General features: G+C 37.6%; 1 protein-coding gene across 2 annotated transcripts in view; it reads left to right on the top strand.

Annotated features, from left to right (window-relative positions):
- Window positions 1-7,680: 7,680 nt before the first annotated feature.
- Window positions 7,681-17,151, top strand: part of farp2 (FERM, RhoGEF and pleckstrin domain protein 2) — a 38,643-nt gene continuing 29,172 nt past the window's right edge. For both annotated transcript variants that reach the window (XM_028027508.1, XM_028027507.1), the window contains exons 1-2: window positions 7,681-7,987; window positions 10,150-10,372. In XM_028027508.1, coding sequence (XP_027883309.1) covers window positions 10,172-10,372 — 201 coding nt within the window. In that variant the 5' untranslated portion in view covers window positions 7,681-7,987; window positions 10,150-10,171. The remainder of the gene's footprint in view (window positions 7,988-10,149; window positions 10,373-17,151) is intronic.

The following is a 17,151-nucleotide window of genomic DNA, read 5'->3' as shown; positions in this document are numbered from 1 at the left end:
CAGCCAGAGAAATAGATTTAATTTCAATAGATCAAATTCAAAAATATTTTACTGATTCCAAAAGAAAATTGAATCAATTATTATAGAATAATAAAAAAAATAAATAAGAATACAAATTTTACATGAATATCTCCCATAAGAGACATGGCCCAAGAAAACAAGCATTCATGTATCACTAATTAGAAGTTTCAAATTCAATTCAAAGTCAACAAATACTTTATTTATCACAAAGCCAATTTTGTGATGACTCATATCATCCATGGAGTAGTAATTGTTAGTCTTGCAGCAAATCTGAAGATGCCCCTGACAGAAGTTAGCTAATTTTCTGGGTAGCAGAGATGATGTTCCACAGTGCATGTCCAGTTACATGTTCAGTTACTGGCAAGCACTGCTAATCCACCTCATCTGCGTCTGCCTCTACTCTATAAATCTCTGCCTGGTTGTGTAGTTGGAAGCTGGACAGAGAGATGTTGGAGTAGGGGATCTGATCCTTGTCCATTCTGATCAATGGAGGAGATGGTGTGAACTTCCTCTTTCTCTCTCTGCTCTTTGGCCCTGCTCTGCATCAGTGAAGTCACCTTTTCCAACTTATCTGGGATTTCCCACCATGCCTCACTGTAGACAGGATGTTCCTTTTGCTGTGTAAATTTAATGTGCGATTTAGTTTTCTACTGGTAAGTTTATAGTCACATCTTTCAGAATAATGATTTTTTTTTCTATAAAAGTTTGTTATGGTGTCCATCTGCCACAGGGTTTTATCATCATCTGCCAAATGGTATGAAAATGAAGCTCACTGCTCCTTCCAACCTGAGATTGTATTAAAATGATATTAAAATGCTTCTTGCTTGGAATAAAAACACTAGCCTAAACTACACACGAGGTACAGAAAACAATTTGAGTTCAAATTCATTTTGGAAAAAAAGATGCAGCACATGAGATAATAGTGGTCCGTTCACAAGAAAGAAACTGCAGCAGCGTTTTCTATTCTGAGTCAGAACAGAAAGTATTCAAAGTAACATCTGGAAAACCACAGAAGGCTTTTGGAGCTAATGCAAAGGACAGAGTAAGTTAATAAACTGAAACTGAAATTTGGCTGCTCAGTGCACTAGAGCAAGCAAAATAAAAAATACATTTAAGAAAAGGTTACAGAAATAACCTTTTCTTAAGGGTAATAGGCATTTATTGTCTCATTTATCATGATATGACAAATTTATCATGATACATTTCTTTTCATGATAAGAATTTTGATTTATTGCTGACATGATAAATTCCAGTTAATGCAAAGAAAAATGTATGGATTTTCAGGATTGTTATTTTTGCTATGTTCTCCACTGTGTTGCTAAACTATGTGAAGTTTAGCGATACAAATCCCTTCTTTAAGCATATTACAAATTGGAATGTTTTTCAAGAGCAATGTTTTTGTTTATGGGGCTATGCTTGCTGTGTCATGCAGACACACCCATACAGTTACCTTTAAAAAATAATATAAATAATGTAATGGTCGTGACATGACACAATGTGAAATCACTTTTATAGCGTTGGAATACTTTCTGACTGCTATCTTTACTAGATTATTTTTTTTTTTTTGCCTTTTTCTTCAGTATTTCAGTTTGCTTCCTGAAACTGCTGTCAGTTGTTCAATCCTGGGAAGGCAGGTGGGATTTTTTTTTTTTTTTTAGCACTGAAGCCTGTAGATAATGTTCATGTTCATATTGCCATTATGATGTGGTAAACAGAGAATAATATAAATGAACAACAATATACTTCTTATTCTTTCTACCACTTTCACTCTGTATTAAGTTGTAATCTGTGCGATGCATAAAGGAACACCACAGCCGACTGCCTCGCGTTATTACAGGACCATGTATCACGACTAACTTGATTACACACAGACACTGTGAGGAGGTCCTGGATTCACTGAGAATAATGACTACAGATCAAAAGATAGCCTGAAAACAGCCAAGTCAATCGACCATGACTCTATCAATACGCTCTCTAGTGGCCGTCTTTATTTTGATGATCATCCACTAAAAACATCTAGACATTTGAAAACTAAAACTAGGAAATATGAGTGACACGTTTTGTCAGAAACAAAAACGAGGATAGAAAAAGTATGAGTACACTGCCAGACAGCTTAGTGAGAGATGAAGTGTTTGATCATTTTTAAAGATGACAAGGCAAAGGCAGTGGTTGGTTAAAAACAGGGACAAGGACCTGCATCTCAAACAGACACACAGCTCTGCTGCTGACCAGGCACTCTCAATGCATGCTGGGACTTCACTCCATGACCATCTGAATAAAATAGCAGATCTAAAACCGTAAATGAGTGTCTGTAATTGTGGTTATTTAAGATTTGGTAGAACAAAAGAAGAGTACAATAATAATAAGCTTATTTTACACTTACAGATCCAGACCCTGATCAACAAACTGAACGGTCAGGTTAGAAGGGAGGGGGAAAAAACATAACACTCTAGGAGAGTTCACCCAGAATTAACCTTTCTAACATCCAAGCTCTACGGTCTGCATGCAGAAACACCAAGGTTCTCAAAGAAACAACAACAGCAAAGAAAAAGACAACAGGACCCAAACCATGCACAAAAACACAGCTTGAGGCACAGAAAGACACCCAAACTGGAGGGGACAGCCCTCGTTGTTGAGGTTGAGAAACATGGCTTCACATGTAGAGAAGCTAATTTCTATTCTAGCTTCATCCTAAGTAACTGGACTTGTTTTGCTGCATGGTAAAGGTAATGGATCAAAGATGTCAATGAGAAGAACCTAATCACTCAGAATCAAAGATGCTGATGTCCCAAAGCAGAAACCTTTCTCTTCATAAGTACAACTTAACATCCTGTCTCTGAATATCTTCAACAGGATCAAGAAATCAGTGACAAACACCATGCCAGTGTCCAAACCGGTAAGGGGACGGGAATGATTTTATTGGGTAAAAGCAACCCCATAATACAGCAGTGCCTCCCACAAAGTAGCTACAGGAACATTACTATTGGTCTTCTAAGGTCCATAAAGCACATGACCATGTTGGAATGGCGTCTCATCATCCTCTTGACCATCGACAGGACCTCTTTGGTGTTCTGGTCAGGTCTGTTTCTGCCCAGTCAAGTGCAGTACAGTAACACCATTGTCACTGAACCAGATCTTGGTACCTTTGGCAATGTCAGCAGGTACCATGTCCTGCTGGGCAGTAAATTCAGCATTGTTACAGTGTTTGTCAGAATGACTGTGGTCTTCAGGAAACCCAGAGACATGACACTCCAAATCATCTCTGACAGAGGAAACTTCACGCTGGACTTCAAGCAACGTTGATTCTGTGCCTCTCCACTGTTCCTCCAGACTCTGGAACCTTGAATTCCAAATCAAAAGCAAACTTTACTTTCAGGAAAGAAGACTTTGGACCACTGAGCAACACTCCAGTGTCTGTTTCAGGAGAACCTTGGCATGAGGAATGTCATTTGTCTGTGTGTAGTGGCTCTTGATGCTTGAATGGGTTTTGCTTGGCACTCCTCACAAGACTGTGGTTATCCCTGTCGCAACATTTCACACCACGATTTCTCTTGCAATTTAATTTTCGATGAATGTGCTTGGATACGGCTATGACCTTTGTGACTTACTCTCACTGGGGAGTCGGAAGTGTTCCCCATGGTTGTGGAGTTTACTGACCCAGACTGAAACACCTTTTAAAGGCAAAGGACAGTGTGAGTGAGTCAACTGAGAGTGACACCATGAGTTTACAATATTTAACTTTTTCACAATACCCACATTTTCTGAGATTTTATATGGTAAATTTCCATTATATATAATCCATAATCACCATAGATAAAAGAAATAAAGGCTTTGAAATATTTCACTCTGTCTACAAGCAGTCTGCATAATGAATGAGTTTCACTTTCTTAAGCAAAGGATAAAAAATGTTGAACTTTTTTTCAGCATTATTAAATGTACCTATATTTATTGTACTGCTCTCTTGTCCTCTTCTACTGCCACATATTTTAGATTTTGTTTGTCAGGTTTTCACAACAGAGGTGACCTTTCTGCATACTTCTTCTGCACAGGTTTCAGCCAATTCTGAGCTGATGGCACTGCTAATTATCTTATTTAAAAGGATTTAAAAGGAAGTAAACACAACATTTCTTTTATCCTCTGCTTTAAGTTACTTTGACCTGTCCCTCTGCCTACGACGCTCAAGATTTTCTATTTCTCTGTGCTCCTTCAGAGCCCCTTTAAAGCATTTGTCTGGGAGGACAAATCTTGCCAATGCAGTCTGACCTGGTGTCTTGGTGCTTTGCCTATTTATACAACATAACACAGCCATTCGTAAGCTTTTGTGGGAAACGGCCCGTAATTTGACTTTTTTTTTTCATAAGAAACCATAGATACAAAAAACGTAATTATTTGATTTTTATTTAAAATGACAAAATGTGAAAATCAAAGGCGATCCATTGTTTTGTTTTATAGACGCAAACAGATAAGTTGCCTTTGATTTAATTTTATTTTCATATTTAAAACATAAAAAGCAATTTATACTGCTAAAAAAAGTTTTTGGCATCAAAACTATTAGATATTAGAACTAGAACTCGCTTTAAAATATTAAACGTGTCAATTGCAGGAGCTTTAATTAATCATGTACATAATCATACCAACCATAATCATCTTTATTTAATCATATATATTAATCATATAATTATATATAATCAAAAACTGTATATATTTACAAAATAAATAAGATTTTACTTCAAAACCCTTTTTGGTTCTAATTAATTGAATAAATAGACATACGAGCTCCACAACAATAATATTTATTATGTTGTTTCTATTATTTTGGTTATCAAAGTATATGTAATTGGGCTGAATTCTGTTGCCCAATTAAGATGTATAAATGAAAACTCTGTTAGAGAGGCTTAGTAAATAAATATATTACAGCACCTGTCACAGGTTGAAAGACCACAAAGTGTTTTACAATAAAAACAGGAACAAAATAAAAGCACAGAAGACTAAACCAATTTCATATTATACAGAAAAAAATCATTCAGCAGTCAACTAGTTAAAAGCCAGTCTGAATAAATGGGCCTTCAGCCGTTTCAGAATCGACACGGCACAGAGATGGAGGCAACACATTCCACAACCTGAGGGGTCAGCGCTCCAAAGCATTAATCCCCTGTCTTCCTGGAAGCATTAACAGTCTTTGACCAGAAGATCTCAGACTGCCAAAAGAACTGTAGGGTTCTAAAATGTTCGAAACATAGGCTGGGGCTTGACCAAGCAGAGCTCTAGAAAAGGTCTAAAATTTGAAAATAAATTCTAAAATATACCAACACTTAATGTAGAGAGATTAAAAGAGGAGTACTATGCTGTCTCCTTTGTGTGTCAGGGTTGCTGCAGCGCTCTGTAGTGACTGCAGATGGTTGAGGTAATTCTCAATCAAACACAGAACAAGGCTGCTGCAATAATAAAGATGAGAGGAAACAAAAGCACAAATTATCATTTCAAAGTTTTGAAATGCTTTTTTAAACTGAAAAAGGTATTTTAAATGCTAATTCATTTATGAGATATACAAGGACGTTGCAGAATTAAAGATAACACCATAGGTTTAAAGGTTTAGATGGACCACATACAGACATGTTCAATACATTAGAGTATACGTTCCAATGAGTCTCGTTTTTCAGATTAAAAGTACCCTTTGAAAATAACAACCTTTGTGCAGGTATTAAGTACAGTTTTCACTAAGTACACATTTCTGTTTTTAAAAATACTGTTTATATTGGGCTGATGTAATCCTCTAATCTTAAATGTTGCATTTTCATTAGCAATCAGTAGAAAATCATCATAACTAAGTGAAATACAACAGCTGTTGTCGTCTAATTAACCATGTTTCACTTGATGATGGAGCGACTGAAATAAACTGACTTTTCAATAATTTTCTAATTTGTTGAATGGGTCTGTATTTGTTATCATCCCACAAACTATTTCTCCGACCATCATGCATTGTGGCTTTAGGGGGCGCTGCTTCTCCTCTATACATTGACTGTCCCCTGAACTGAAAAACTGACACTCGTACTGAGAGATCTGAGAAGCTATGGATTTTATAAACCAAAGAGACACAGTTACATATAGCTGAGGGGAAAAAAAGGAACATAATTTATTTTGAACAGTCATCTATGAACACTGCATTCATCTGCAGACCATTGTAATACTTCACATGCAGAAGGTGGATAGTATTTATAAAAAAAATAGAATCAGCTGTGAACACAGAAAAACAAATCAAACAAACCTGCTGCTTTTTCACATTTCAGTTTGAGAAAAGTCAAGATGTTCAGAGGAAACAGCGCCTCCTTGTGTCACATTCACAACATATAATGGTCTTAGAATAGCTTAGGAATATGAAATATATATATATATACTGTATATATATATATCTTTTCCTTTTTGGTTTGCTTGTTTTTTGTTTTTGCTTTGATGAAAGAAAAATTCAATCCAATGTACAGCTTTCCTCATCCGTTTTTGCCCATGAAAACAAGATAAATGGCCGATATTTGAGTTTGAAAGCAATATTTTCTTTATGTTTTTTTTTTACTTTTAAAATCAACAACAAGAACATGCATAGACCAGGCTCACCCTTCAATTTTTATTTTTGTTTATTTTTTTTTAGTTTTTATTTTATTCCATTTTATTGCTTACAGGTAGAGATGTTGTAGTATATTCAAAAGTGTAAAGTTAATCTCTTTGTAATATAATCAATCGATAAATCAATCAAACTTGTTATTTATACGACTACTTCCAACAAGAAAATGGATCAAGGTGAAAATTCAACCACAAACTTTAAAAGTATTTTTCAAACATGACAAAGATGTTTGTTTGGAGTTCAGGAGTTAAAATAAGACTTTTTATGTGAAAAGTATCAGAGATTTAAGAGTATCAAATTCACATTTCTGCACCGAGAATAGTCTGCTGTCACAAATATTGAGTTCATTCTCGCTGATCTGTACGAACAAAAAACTTTCCCCAACCAGAACAAGGTAGCAAAAATAATTAAGGACTCTGTTAATATAACATTCATACTGTGAATGTCTTCCATGGCACGTAACATAGCACTTGTAGATCTGTCTAGATTGAATTCAAATTATGTTAAGCATGAGGCATGAGCAAAGTCTGCTCAGGCTAGAAGTGCTGTAAACGTAAAAGAACAGTTTTAAGTCTAACTTTAGAGATAACGTTTGTATGGCTATCTAATTAAAGAAACCTAACTTATACGTTATAGATTGCTGCAAATGTAATAAATTTAACTCATGGAATAAACGCTAAAACATTTATTTTTTTTTTTTTTTTTTTAAAAAGGCCAGTAGGGGGAGCTCTATTACAATGTGAGAAACACCTTTGCCTTACTCTCAGATGTTAATCTTTTTTTTTTTCTTTCTTCACCTGAAAGCTACTAGAAGACGTTGGACTTTGGTTAAACGAGACATAGCCTAACTGAACATTACTGATAGATAAATACACCTTTATACTGAATTATTTATATCAAACTAACACAAACTGGAGGAGTGGGAGATTTCATCTTGTGAGTGAAATCTCAGCGTTCAAAGAACTCAGAAGAACAACCATTTTATTTTCTATCAGGGTTGACCGCTCCGGTAAAAAAAAAAAAAAAAAAAAAGCCAAGCCACCGCCGTAAACATTTCGAAAGTTTCTTTTAGACCCTAGAAGAAAACACAACGTGCTTTTCCCTCCGACATATTTCTTCTGTTCTCCATCCACGCAAGCTATTTAAAGTGAAGGAAGGTAAATCTTCGTCCCACAGCCCACAAACTCTCGGCCACATCTGAGCCAATGACAGGACGAACGCGACGGTTTCAGCCAATGACAGAGGAGCGTGAGCGCACACTGGTTTAGGCGACGCCGACCATGGACTGGAGCGGTGTCCTTCTCGGTGTTGCGAAGTTTTAACGTTTTGTATCATTTCCAGCAAGATACGGTAAGTTCAATACCGCCGTTCATCCTTTTTTTTTTTAATCACGTGTGACTTTTATTTAGGATAGGTAGCCGTAACCGTAAACTTCAGGTTTTAACTTCGCGTCCCCACTCTTTCGGTGTTGTTGTATTGAAGTGTATCAAACGTCTTTCAACACGAATTAAAAAAGGGAAAAAAAACTGTGCTCGTGCGTTTTCTTGGCGTCTTCTGCGCCATTTGTTGTAATTCCTCCGTTTCACGATTTAGCAACAACATTCGTATGTTCCTGACCTAGTTGGGTCCAACACTCAAAATAAACATCGAAAAAAAAAAAAACACCCACACTCACACCGTCTTTAACGCTGCACGCCGAGGTTTCTTTTTCTTTTTCAGACAGTGGCTTCTGCAGCGTTTCAGCCTCCTGCACCACATCCACGTCTCTTTGCGACCGTCTCAGATGTGTGTTGGCTTCGGGTCATTTCGCTAATTCTTAGCCCCATTTAGTATGACATTTTGTATATATTTACCTAAACTGCTCAGTTTATTTGTCCTTGTTGCTAAATACTTTCGCTAACTACAGTGAAAAGTAGTCTTAAACATGCTCAAATCTCAGATATAGTGTAATCGTGTGTTGTTTGCCCCTTCTCCATTTAGTATGGTTCCGATACTCGTTTTGGTAGCAAGGGCTAAAAGTATCCAATAATTTGTTAAATAAATATCGATTTTAGTTATTGCGTTAAATAAAATCGGAAATGCACTCATATTAAAAATGTGTTCATTGATACTTGCTTCAATAATGTATTGAAAACATAATTATATCTGAAAATAACAAAGGGAACTGCATTTTATGTTAAGAGGACATGTAGGTAGGCAATATTGTGTTTGTTTAAACTCAAGATAAAGTCCCGTGTTAAACATATCAATTTATTTTACCAATTATGTCAGTGGGTAGAGTAGCTGCTGGTGGTTTGATCTGCAGTAGAATGACCGTTCTTCTTTTCCAGCCTTGGTCTATTTGATGAGCCACTATGACTTCATTAATAATATTATGTTGGGCTGGAGAACATGAACATTTGAACTTGAGAAATACTGAAAATAAGTACAACTGCTGCTCTTTCACTTTGCCTTCAGACTTCCATTCTGTGCTTTTAAGCAAAACCAGATTTGCCCTTATGTACTTAAACGTGTTATCTGTTTAATTTTCCTTTGCAATTAAGTATTCCCCTTAATTATGGAGAAAATCACACCGCCATACTCTCATCTTGGATGGAAGCTAATTAAACTGCATATCGTTAAGCAAAAACCTTGTAAAACACTCTGTTTCCATTTATGTTGGTGCTGATTCCACCAATCAGCACCAATTGGGCCTGTTAACTTTCATGAAATAAGAATAGATAATGGCAGATTATGACCATAAATTGAACTTTAACTTGAAAAAATAAGCGATCTGCTCCTAGTTGATATTACTTTTGAATACAACATATTATTTATTTAGTTTTTTTTATTTTACCAGGCTAAAAAAAAAAAACAATTGAGATTTAAAACTTCTTTTTCAAGGGAGTTGTGGCCAAGAGGCAGCAACAAATACAAAACGGAAAAAATAAACGGCTAAAAGAAAATGTCAAGCTGTAAAAACTGGTACATGTTATAGGACCTGCTTCAAGAACTGTTTAAATTTAAATGCACTAAAGGAGATGAGTTCGGTCAGTCTAAAAGTTTCTTGAAACAAGTTCAGTGAAGTTAATCATAGAAAATAACTTAATCATTGGCTGTCCAAGCAGATTTGCAACGTCTTCCTGTTGGGAGACATCTATATGTATCGCTAGAAGTCAGAAATTAGCCAAAACTAGAGAGAGAGGGAGATACCTGCTTCCAAAATGAAAAATTAGGATCTCTGAATAAAACAAAAGGAAGTCCAAGTGATCTGACATAATTACATTTCTTGGAGTAGACTCTGTGGCAGACAGCTCTTTTACTTACCTTGAAAGAACATTCACGACTGCGAAGGGACGAAATAGTTCTGTTAAGTGCCTACAAATGCGGCTCATGTGTCCAAACTGAGCGAGTCTTCACTATGAGCCAAATGCACACATTGAGCATTTAATCTGAAGTCTCCTTTGAAAAGAAAGTTCTATCCTGCTTTTTGTTTTCATGATTTGCAATAACTTTTTTTCTGTGACCTACAGGAGCTAGCGGCCCAGAAGAATCATGGGGGAGATAGAGGGTTCATATCGGGTTCTACAGACCCCTGGCACAAGGCTGGGAGCCCAGTTCAACGCCGGTATCAGCACGCTGGAGCCCGGCCAAAGCCTCAGCGGCAACATGGTCGGCGGGAGCAAAAGCCACGGGCTGGGCCTCCAGATCCGTGTGCAGGGACTGGACGACTCCCAGGAGTTTTTCGTCATAGACGTGAGTATCAGCAGTTGTCCCGCCGGGGTCACCGTTGCAATCCCCTCGTCCTGTTTTATTTACTCTGAGATAAGCCTGCTGTTTGTTCCACAGCAGGCTGCATGTCTTGGTTACCCTACTTGTGTGTGGCTTTCGGTCGGTGACAGCTGCCACATGGCTTTGGTGCTAAAATCCCCTTCTCTTAAGGCCTCTTATTGCTTCCAGCTTTGTGTCCCTTTCCAGGGCACTTTTTGGTTTCTTGGCTTTAATTTCTGCTTCACATCTAGAAGTTGGTGGTGAAATGGAATAGGGTGCGCTTTCCTTTCTTTCTGTTTTTTTTTCTTTTCTTTTTTCCTTTTAACCTAAGACTAGCCTGTACACCAGCTTTATTTATTGGTGTGCCCAGACTTAAACAACGTTCCTTTGCTTTCCTGTTGTAGCTCTCCAATTTGCAGCTGGGGTAATTCAGTAGACAAATAGGAAGTAATAAGGAAGCCACTATATCAGCACTTGTTTCCTGTCGTTTCCTGCCGTGAGGAGGATACTGTCAAAGTGGAGTCAGCTACAAGGATTAAATATTCAATTCGCTGCATGATTTACGGGGAAGAGCAAATGCTGAGTTTGGTGGCTGCTAATTGTGTTTTTAGATGGAGTATTTCTTCCTCACTCCAGGTGTCCTAAATCCTCCTGTAGCCACAACAATAACCGTTCCAGCAGATGCAGTTTGGGAGCACCGCTGAGACGGACGTTTTATAATCTCATCCGCCATGTGTTACTGCCAAGTCTGATGCTAATGGACTGTGACAGATTTAAGTTTGATTTATAAGAGAACGGTTCGGCATGATGTTCAGTCAACATGAAAATAATCTTTTGATGACTTTTGTGTTTTGTTTTGCTTTTAGGGCTGCAACTAATGATTACTTTAGTTATCTATTAATCGGATAAGAAAGAATTGGCACATTCTGCAGATTTTTCATTTAAGTTGTTTTTTTTATATACATTAGAAATGCATAGAAAGATACAAATAACTCGATTCCTTTTCTAATAAGAAAACAAACATTGCAACAATGTAGCATTCCTTTAGTGTACACTTAATCATGTGTAGCAAAGGATGCATCTACAGAGAAAAAAATACTTCTATCAAGATTTGAAAAGCTCAGCTCTTCTTAATTTAACTTCAGTGTTGAGCTAGTCTGTTGATTATTTTTTGGATTACCCTTTTAATGAATGGATAGCAAAAGGTGCTAACAAGAGCATTTTTTAAAAAAAATTTAATTTTAATTTTTTAGAATTTGAATCCAGTGAAGCTAAAACTGTCATTTGAGGAGTTTTGTGTAAAACATATTTATAGACGAGGTTTTTTTTATGTTAAACACAAAGTGTATATATTTTTTTGCACAATTTAGAGGTATTGCTTTGAGTATGGTGTTCTTTCAGTAATTCACATTTTTGAATCTGCATGCTTTAGTTAATGATTAATCAACTGATAAATTAGTTGACGATTATTTCAATAATCGATTAGTCACGATTATTCGTTTCAACCCTTACTGCTTTTGTGCTGGAACTGTTTTTGAATTTGGCCTGATTAGAACTCTGCACATGGTGCAGAAAGAAATACATAGCTGCAAAAGGGGGAATGACAGCAGTCTTGTTGTCAAGCAGGCTGCAGTTTGGCAAGAACAAGATGGCTCTCTGAGAGGCTCTGTTGTTCATCCACGCTGCCTCATATGTCTGTTCATTCATTGAGGAGCCGTGGGTTGGTGGGAGAGTAGTAGTTATCTCTCCACTGAAAGACTGCATAGCATTGCTTTTATTTAGTAGAAGAGGATGCAGCTGCTTGCCAAATTATTGAAACTTGCTTACATATCGTCATGCTAAAACCACGAACCCAATGCATTATATTGGGAATTTATGTGACAGACCAATGCAAACCAGGACAAAATTGCGGAGTGGGCTTCAAAGTCTTTTACAATTACAGAGCTGAGACCCATTCGCATTCAGCCTCCTTTACTTTGATAAATGAAATTGAGTGCAACCATTTTTTGTCCACTTCACAGTTATGTGATACTTAAAGCCAATAAAACCAATTCAAGTGTGTGATTAACAAGTCAGAAGGCACTATCAACCTTCCCTCCCCTGCTACCATAAAGGCCCCGACATTCTACATGCGAAGTGCCGATATCAGTTCTCATTGATATAGACACAAGTTTGTTGCTGTGTTTTATATGTAAATGTGCTCAGAGTGTAACGTTGATATTCCTCTTCCACCATCATCATGGAGACATGAATACTTTTTGAGGAATGTTGGACTGGCACAGTTAGGAGTTATGTACATTTATACAATGCTTCACTAAATAACTATAATATTAACTCTGGCAAATTCACTAATTTAAGAAGTTTCATTGCTCAAGCTGCCATAGTGCCCTTGACTCTGCATTAATATACAGCTATTATAAGGCCACTGTTTAATGGAATTTTGCTCAATAATTCACAGAAAGCAAACTTTCCTGTGTTCTTTCCTTTGTTTTTTTTATTGTTTGTGATAGAAATATGTTGTATGACAGAATACTTGTGACAGTGGCGCACAAAGTAGACCAAAATCAGATAAGAGAGCATTGCTCTGCGATCTGTTAACCTTTACTACAGTTACCTGGCATGGTCAGCAGACATTTGTTTGCATAGCTCCTGTTCACAAGCTCCTCCCATGGCCAGCGCAGGAGAAAGCTCAGCCTTGTGGTTTCTGGACAGTGGAGGAAGGCCCATCAGGGCAAGGAAACACAGGCTCCTTTTATCCAGCACAGCCAGCCCCTTCTCTGGCCTTAACTTCTAGCTCAAAAACTTCCATTAAAAAAAAAAAATAGCCAAAGGGGGTGTAGGTTGTAAAACCTAGCGGTGTGAAAATGCACAGCGGAGGGGAGGGAATCAGCATTGCTTTAGTGTTGGCAAACAAGCATGTAAACGGCAAAAAACAAAGTAGGTAGGAAGAAAGGGGAGCAGAAGTGAAGGCCAGTGTCTCATGTTCGGAAAGAGCGCTCACCGCCAGGACAAAGTTTGAGCAGAGAACGTGGGGGATGGGGCTCACACAGCAGTGCAGCCTTGCTGAAAGTTTGTCCCAGGAATTTCAGCCTCTTTGTTGATGTTGACTTCACATTTGGTTTCTTCTGTCAGAGCAACACGATAATATTTGTGTGATTCAAGTGCATTGTGTTACTGCTGTTTGATTTTTTTTCTTTTGCTATTTTTTCCTGTATTCCCTGTCCAGAAAGTAGTCATAAAAACCACAGTGCGAAGAACAATACATAGAGGGTCGTCTTTTTAGAGTTTTATCATAAGGTGTTCCTTGCTGGTATGGACGAGTGTAGAATTTGGTGTCACTACTTGCCACTGACTAAAACAAATTTTGTATCCTTCTTTCTTTTGCTCCCTACTTGTATCCTTCCTTTATTCATTCCCTACTTGTACACTTCCTTGCACTCTTCCTTCTATTTCTTGCTTTGTTGTTTCCTGTCCTTGTGTTATTCCTTTTTTCCATTTTCTTCTTTTCTTCCTTCCTTGTGTCTTCCTTCAGTCCATTATTGTTGTGTCCATCATTCTTTCCTTACCTTTGAGCTTTCTTTTTCATTCCTTCTTCTTCTTTTGAGTTTTCTTTCTTTTTTTAGTGGTTTCTTTCCTTCTTGTTCTTGAGCTCTCTTTCATTCAAGCTTTCTTTCCTTTTGAATTTTTCTGTTTTATATTGTTTGAAGTTCAGGATTTGCTGTTCTGGAAAGGTGAACCTTGGGCAGTTTGAACTTTTACATGAAAGATGTGAACAGACTCTGCATAAAGCAATTGTAAAAATAACTTGATTCTGTTGCACAAGTCTTATTTCTCACCTTGACCAACCCTGACCCACGAACTGTTCAGCCAGAAAGTCAAATCTTATTCCAGTCAGTATGTGACCGATACCTTGGAGCTTACAGGTTACAGCTGCAACAAAACTAATCGGTGTGGAAGGTGTTGGATCAAGAGGACTCACTTTTAGTTTGGGATCAAGCCAGGGGAAACACAGAAGGTGTGGAGGGAACAGCATTTACTACAGAGACATGTGAACTGTTTTTTCAGGCTGCTGATTGGTGCATTTCTAAACATTGCTGATTCTGTGCCACAACAGTTTGCACAATAATATTGTCATTTCCATTGACAATATTATTGTGGATCTTGATATTTCAAAAATAAATTCACTTAATTAAAACACGCCAAAAACTTTCGTTTTTGATAGAAAGCTTTCGCACTAGGATCAAGTAGTATTTTTGAAATTGTCTTATTTTGCAAAACTGCAATGGAAACAATTTTGCATCCCACAAGTCACATAATCAACAACCACCACAAACCATGAAGAAGAATTTAACAGGAAGTGGTAGGAGGATGATGGCGCTGCATGTTTTTAATGACTTATTGTATGAACAAACGTATTCACATGTGATTTTAATTGTTTCTTATTTAATGGGAATAAAGTTTTGCAAACATTTTAAACAGCTACTACACAAACCTGCACCGTATGTTATGAGATCAAACATTATGCAAAATGTGTGCTAACATAAATTAAACCAGCGTTATTCAACCAGCACTTCTGTAGAGCACAAAGGAGGGCAGCTAGTAGCAATTCCCTACTTCACACCTACTCACCAACTGACCTCAGAGGCTAGTTAAAGTAGCTAAAAAAGATGGCAGGCTCCACATTAAAGCCCCGATAGGTGAATGATGTCGCATAACACTGAAGTATGGAATTTGGCTTAAATTTGTCTTTAGAAAGTTGCAAGGCAACACACACACACACTCTCTCTCCACAAATGACAATTCAGTCCCCACCCCATCCAGAATTTCACAATGACCCTGATGTGTAACAAACACCGTTTTATAGCGGCAGGCTTAAGAATGTTGAAATGGCTTGAGTTGGAAACGTGAGTCGAAGGTCACCTGCAAACAACCTGATCCCGACTATCAGCAAATACTGTTTATGTGCCAACAAATGCAGCCTGAAGGCAGCTGTCCTCAGGTGTGTTCTGCAACCAGCTCTCTCTGAAAAGAACCCCCAGCAGTGACTCATTAGAATGAAGCTTGACTTTGGTTGAGAAAAGCAGATAAAGGCCCTTGAAATTCACTTCACATACTTGTTGTCACTGGTGTGCAGAACTTTAAAGTGTATATCGAGAGAGACGGAGAGAGCGATGGCAGAGCTAAAATGAAAAAATGGTGTGTGTCCCACTGTGCTAAATGCAAGCCCCAACACACCCCTGCTGCCAGTGGGAGAATCTGGGATGAAACCGTGCTTAACCTGTCGCACAAGGCACACCCAAGACCTGGATTTGAACTGGGTTAGGCAAGATCTGCTATTCACCTGTTACCTTTCTGTTTCTTTCTGTTTATTTTTTCCCATGCATGAGAAACTCAGTCCCCCCGCCCATGCAGATAGCTGATGTTCAAACTCCTACTTGTATTTCCCCAACAGCACCAAATGGCACGCCGCTCTGCTAACACACCCAGAGAAAGATTTGTCTCTCAGAGAAACATCTGCTTGCCATAATCCCTTCTGCTTTCAAAGCTTGATTAGGTGACCCATTGACACGATAAGGCTGTGGTCCATGTACCACAAGCTGGGTGTGAACAACACATGAGCTAACTCTTATACCGCCGATGTGTCTGAGCTTTAGATGCTGTTTGAACTTTTCAAAAGCAACCCACCAATTTTCTGACTCACTTGTGACAACAGCAGAAAATCCCGGCAGATTTAAGTGAAGTTTGACTTACAGCAGAGAGATGAAGAAGGATCATAATATAGTTAGCTTAAGAATGAAAAAAAAAATGCAAGTCTCTGCATTTTGTTTCTTAATTTATATTTTTGTCAGTATGGTTTTATCATAGATAGATATTTTAAGAATAGGCTTGTTCTTTTTTTTAGGTATTATAGTTTAGCCATCAGTTGGAAAAAAAAATAAACAAACATTTATATAACAAAATGTCCAATACTACTTTATGTATCTTAGGAAAAAAAGGTTTGATTTTCCACAACCAGACAGACCTGCTTGGTTTTAAAATTCAGAAATGGCTTTGTGGTGGAGTATATTTGCTTTAAGCTAAGAATTATGTCACACAATCATGTACTTGAATTCTGTAGTGGGTAATATCAAAATAGTAATTGAATTATTGTTATATTGTAAATTAACCAAGTCATTATTGAACCTATTTCAGAAGGTGTTCACATCATTTTTATCCAGTGCTGGCACAATGAGCCCATGTGTCGCTCCTAATAAATGTTTCATCCTGCTGGCCTAGCTCAGAGATGTTGCTAGGATGATAAAGTCTTTTTAGAGCTGTAGTCTTTTTCTTTTGTGGCAGTGGAAACACAACTGGTGTCAGGAGATTAAACTGTTTTAAGAAGATGTTGTTCATTGGTGTTTCCCCAACCAGCCCTGTACTACAGCTGTGTTTGCATTGGGGAATATAACGGAGCGCTGCTTGTGGCACGCCCCCCACCCTCACACACACACATACACACACACGCACAACTCATGCCCTCCAGCTTCCTTTCAGTTCGCCAAAGCACTGAATTTTTTTTTCCCCAAGAAAAAAGGCTGCTTCTATAAGTGTTTCATGGCTATACAAAATAATAAATGATTTTTTACTTAACATTTGTAGTTAATCTAGATGGCCATAAAGCTAATTTTTAGTTTCCACTAACCAGAATAATTTATTTTTTCATGTACTTGTAAATTTCTTTGTCTCTATGAAAAATCTTTATTTTTTGTTTCATGACTAATGCA

This window comes from Xiphophorus couchianus, chromosome 9 (assembly GCF_001444195.1).
Source record: "Xiphophorus couchianus chromosome 9, X_couchianus-1.0, whole genome shotgun sequence".
Taxonomy (NCBI): Eukaryota; Metazoa; Chordata; class Actinopteri; order Cyprinodontiformes; family Poeciliidae; genus Xiphophorus; species Xiphophorus couchianus.
Note: the sequence above shows the minus strand (reverse complement) of the source record. Positions and strands in the feature narration are given on the sequence as shown.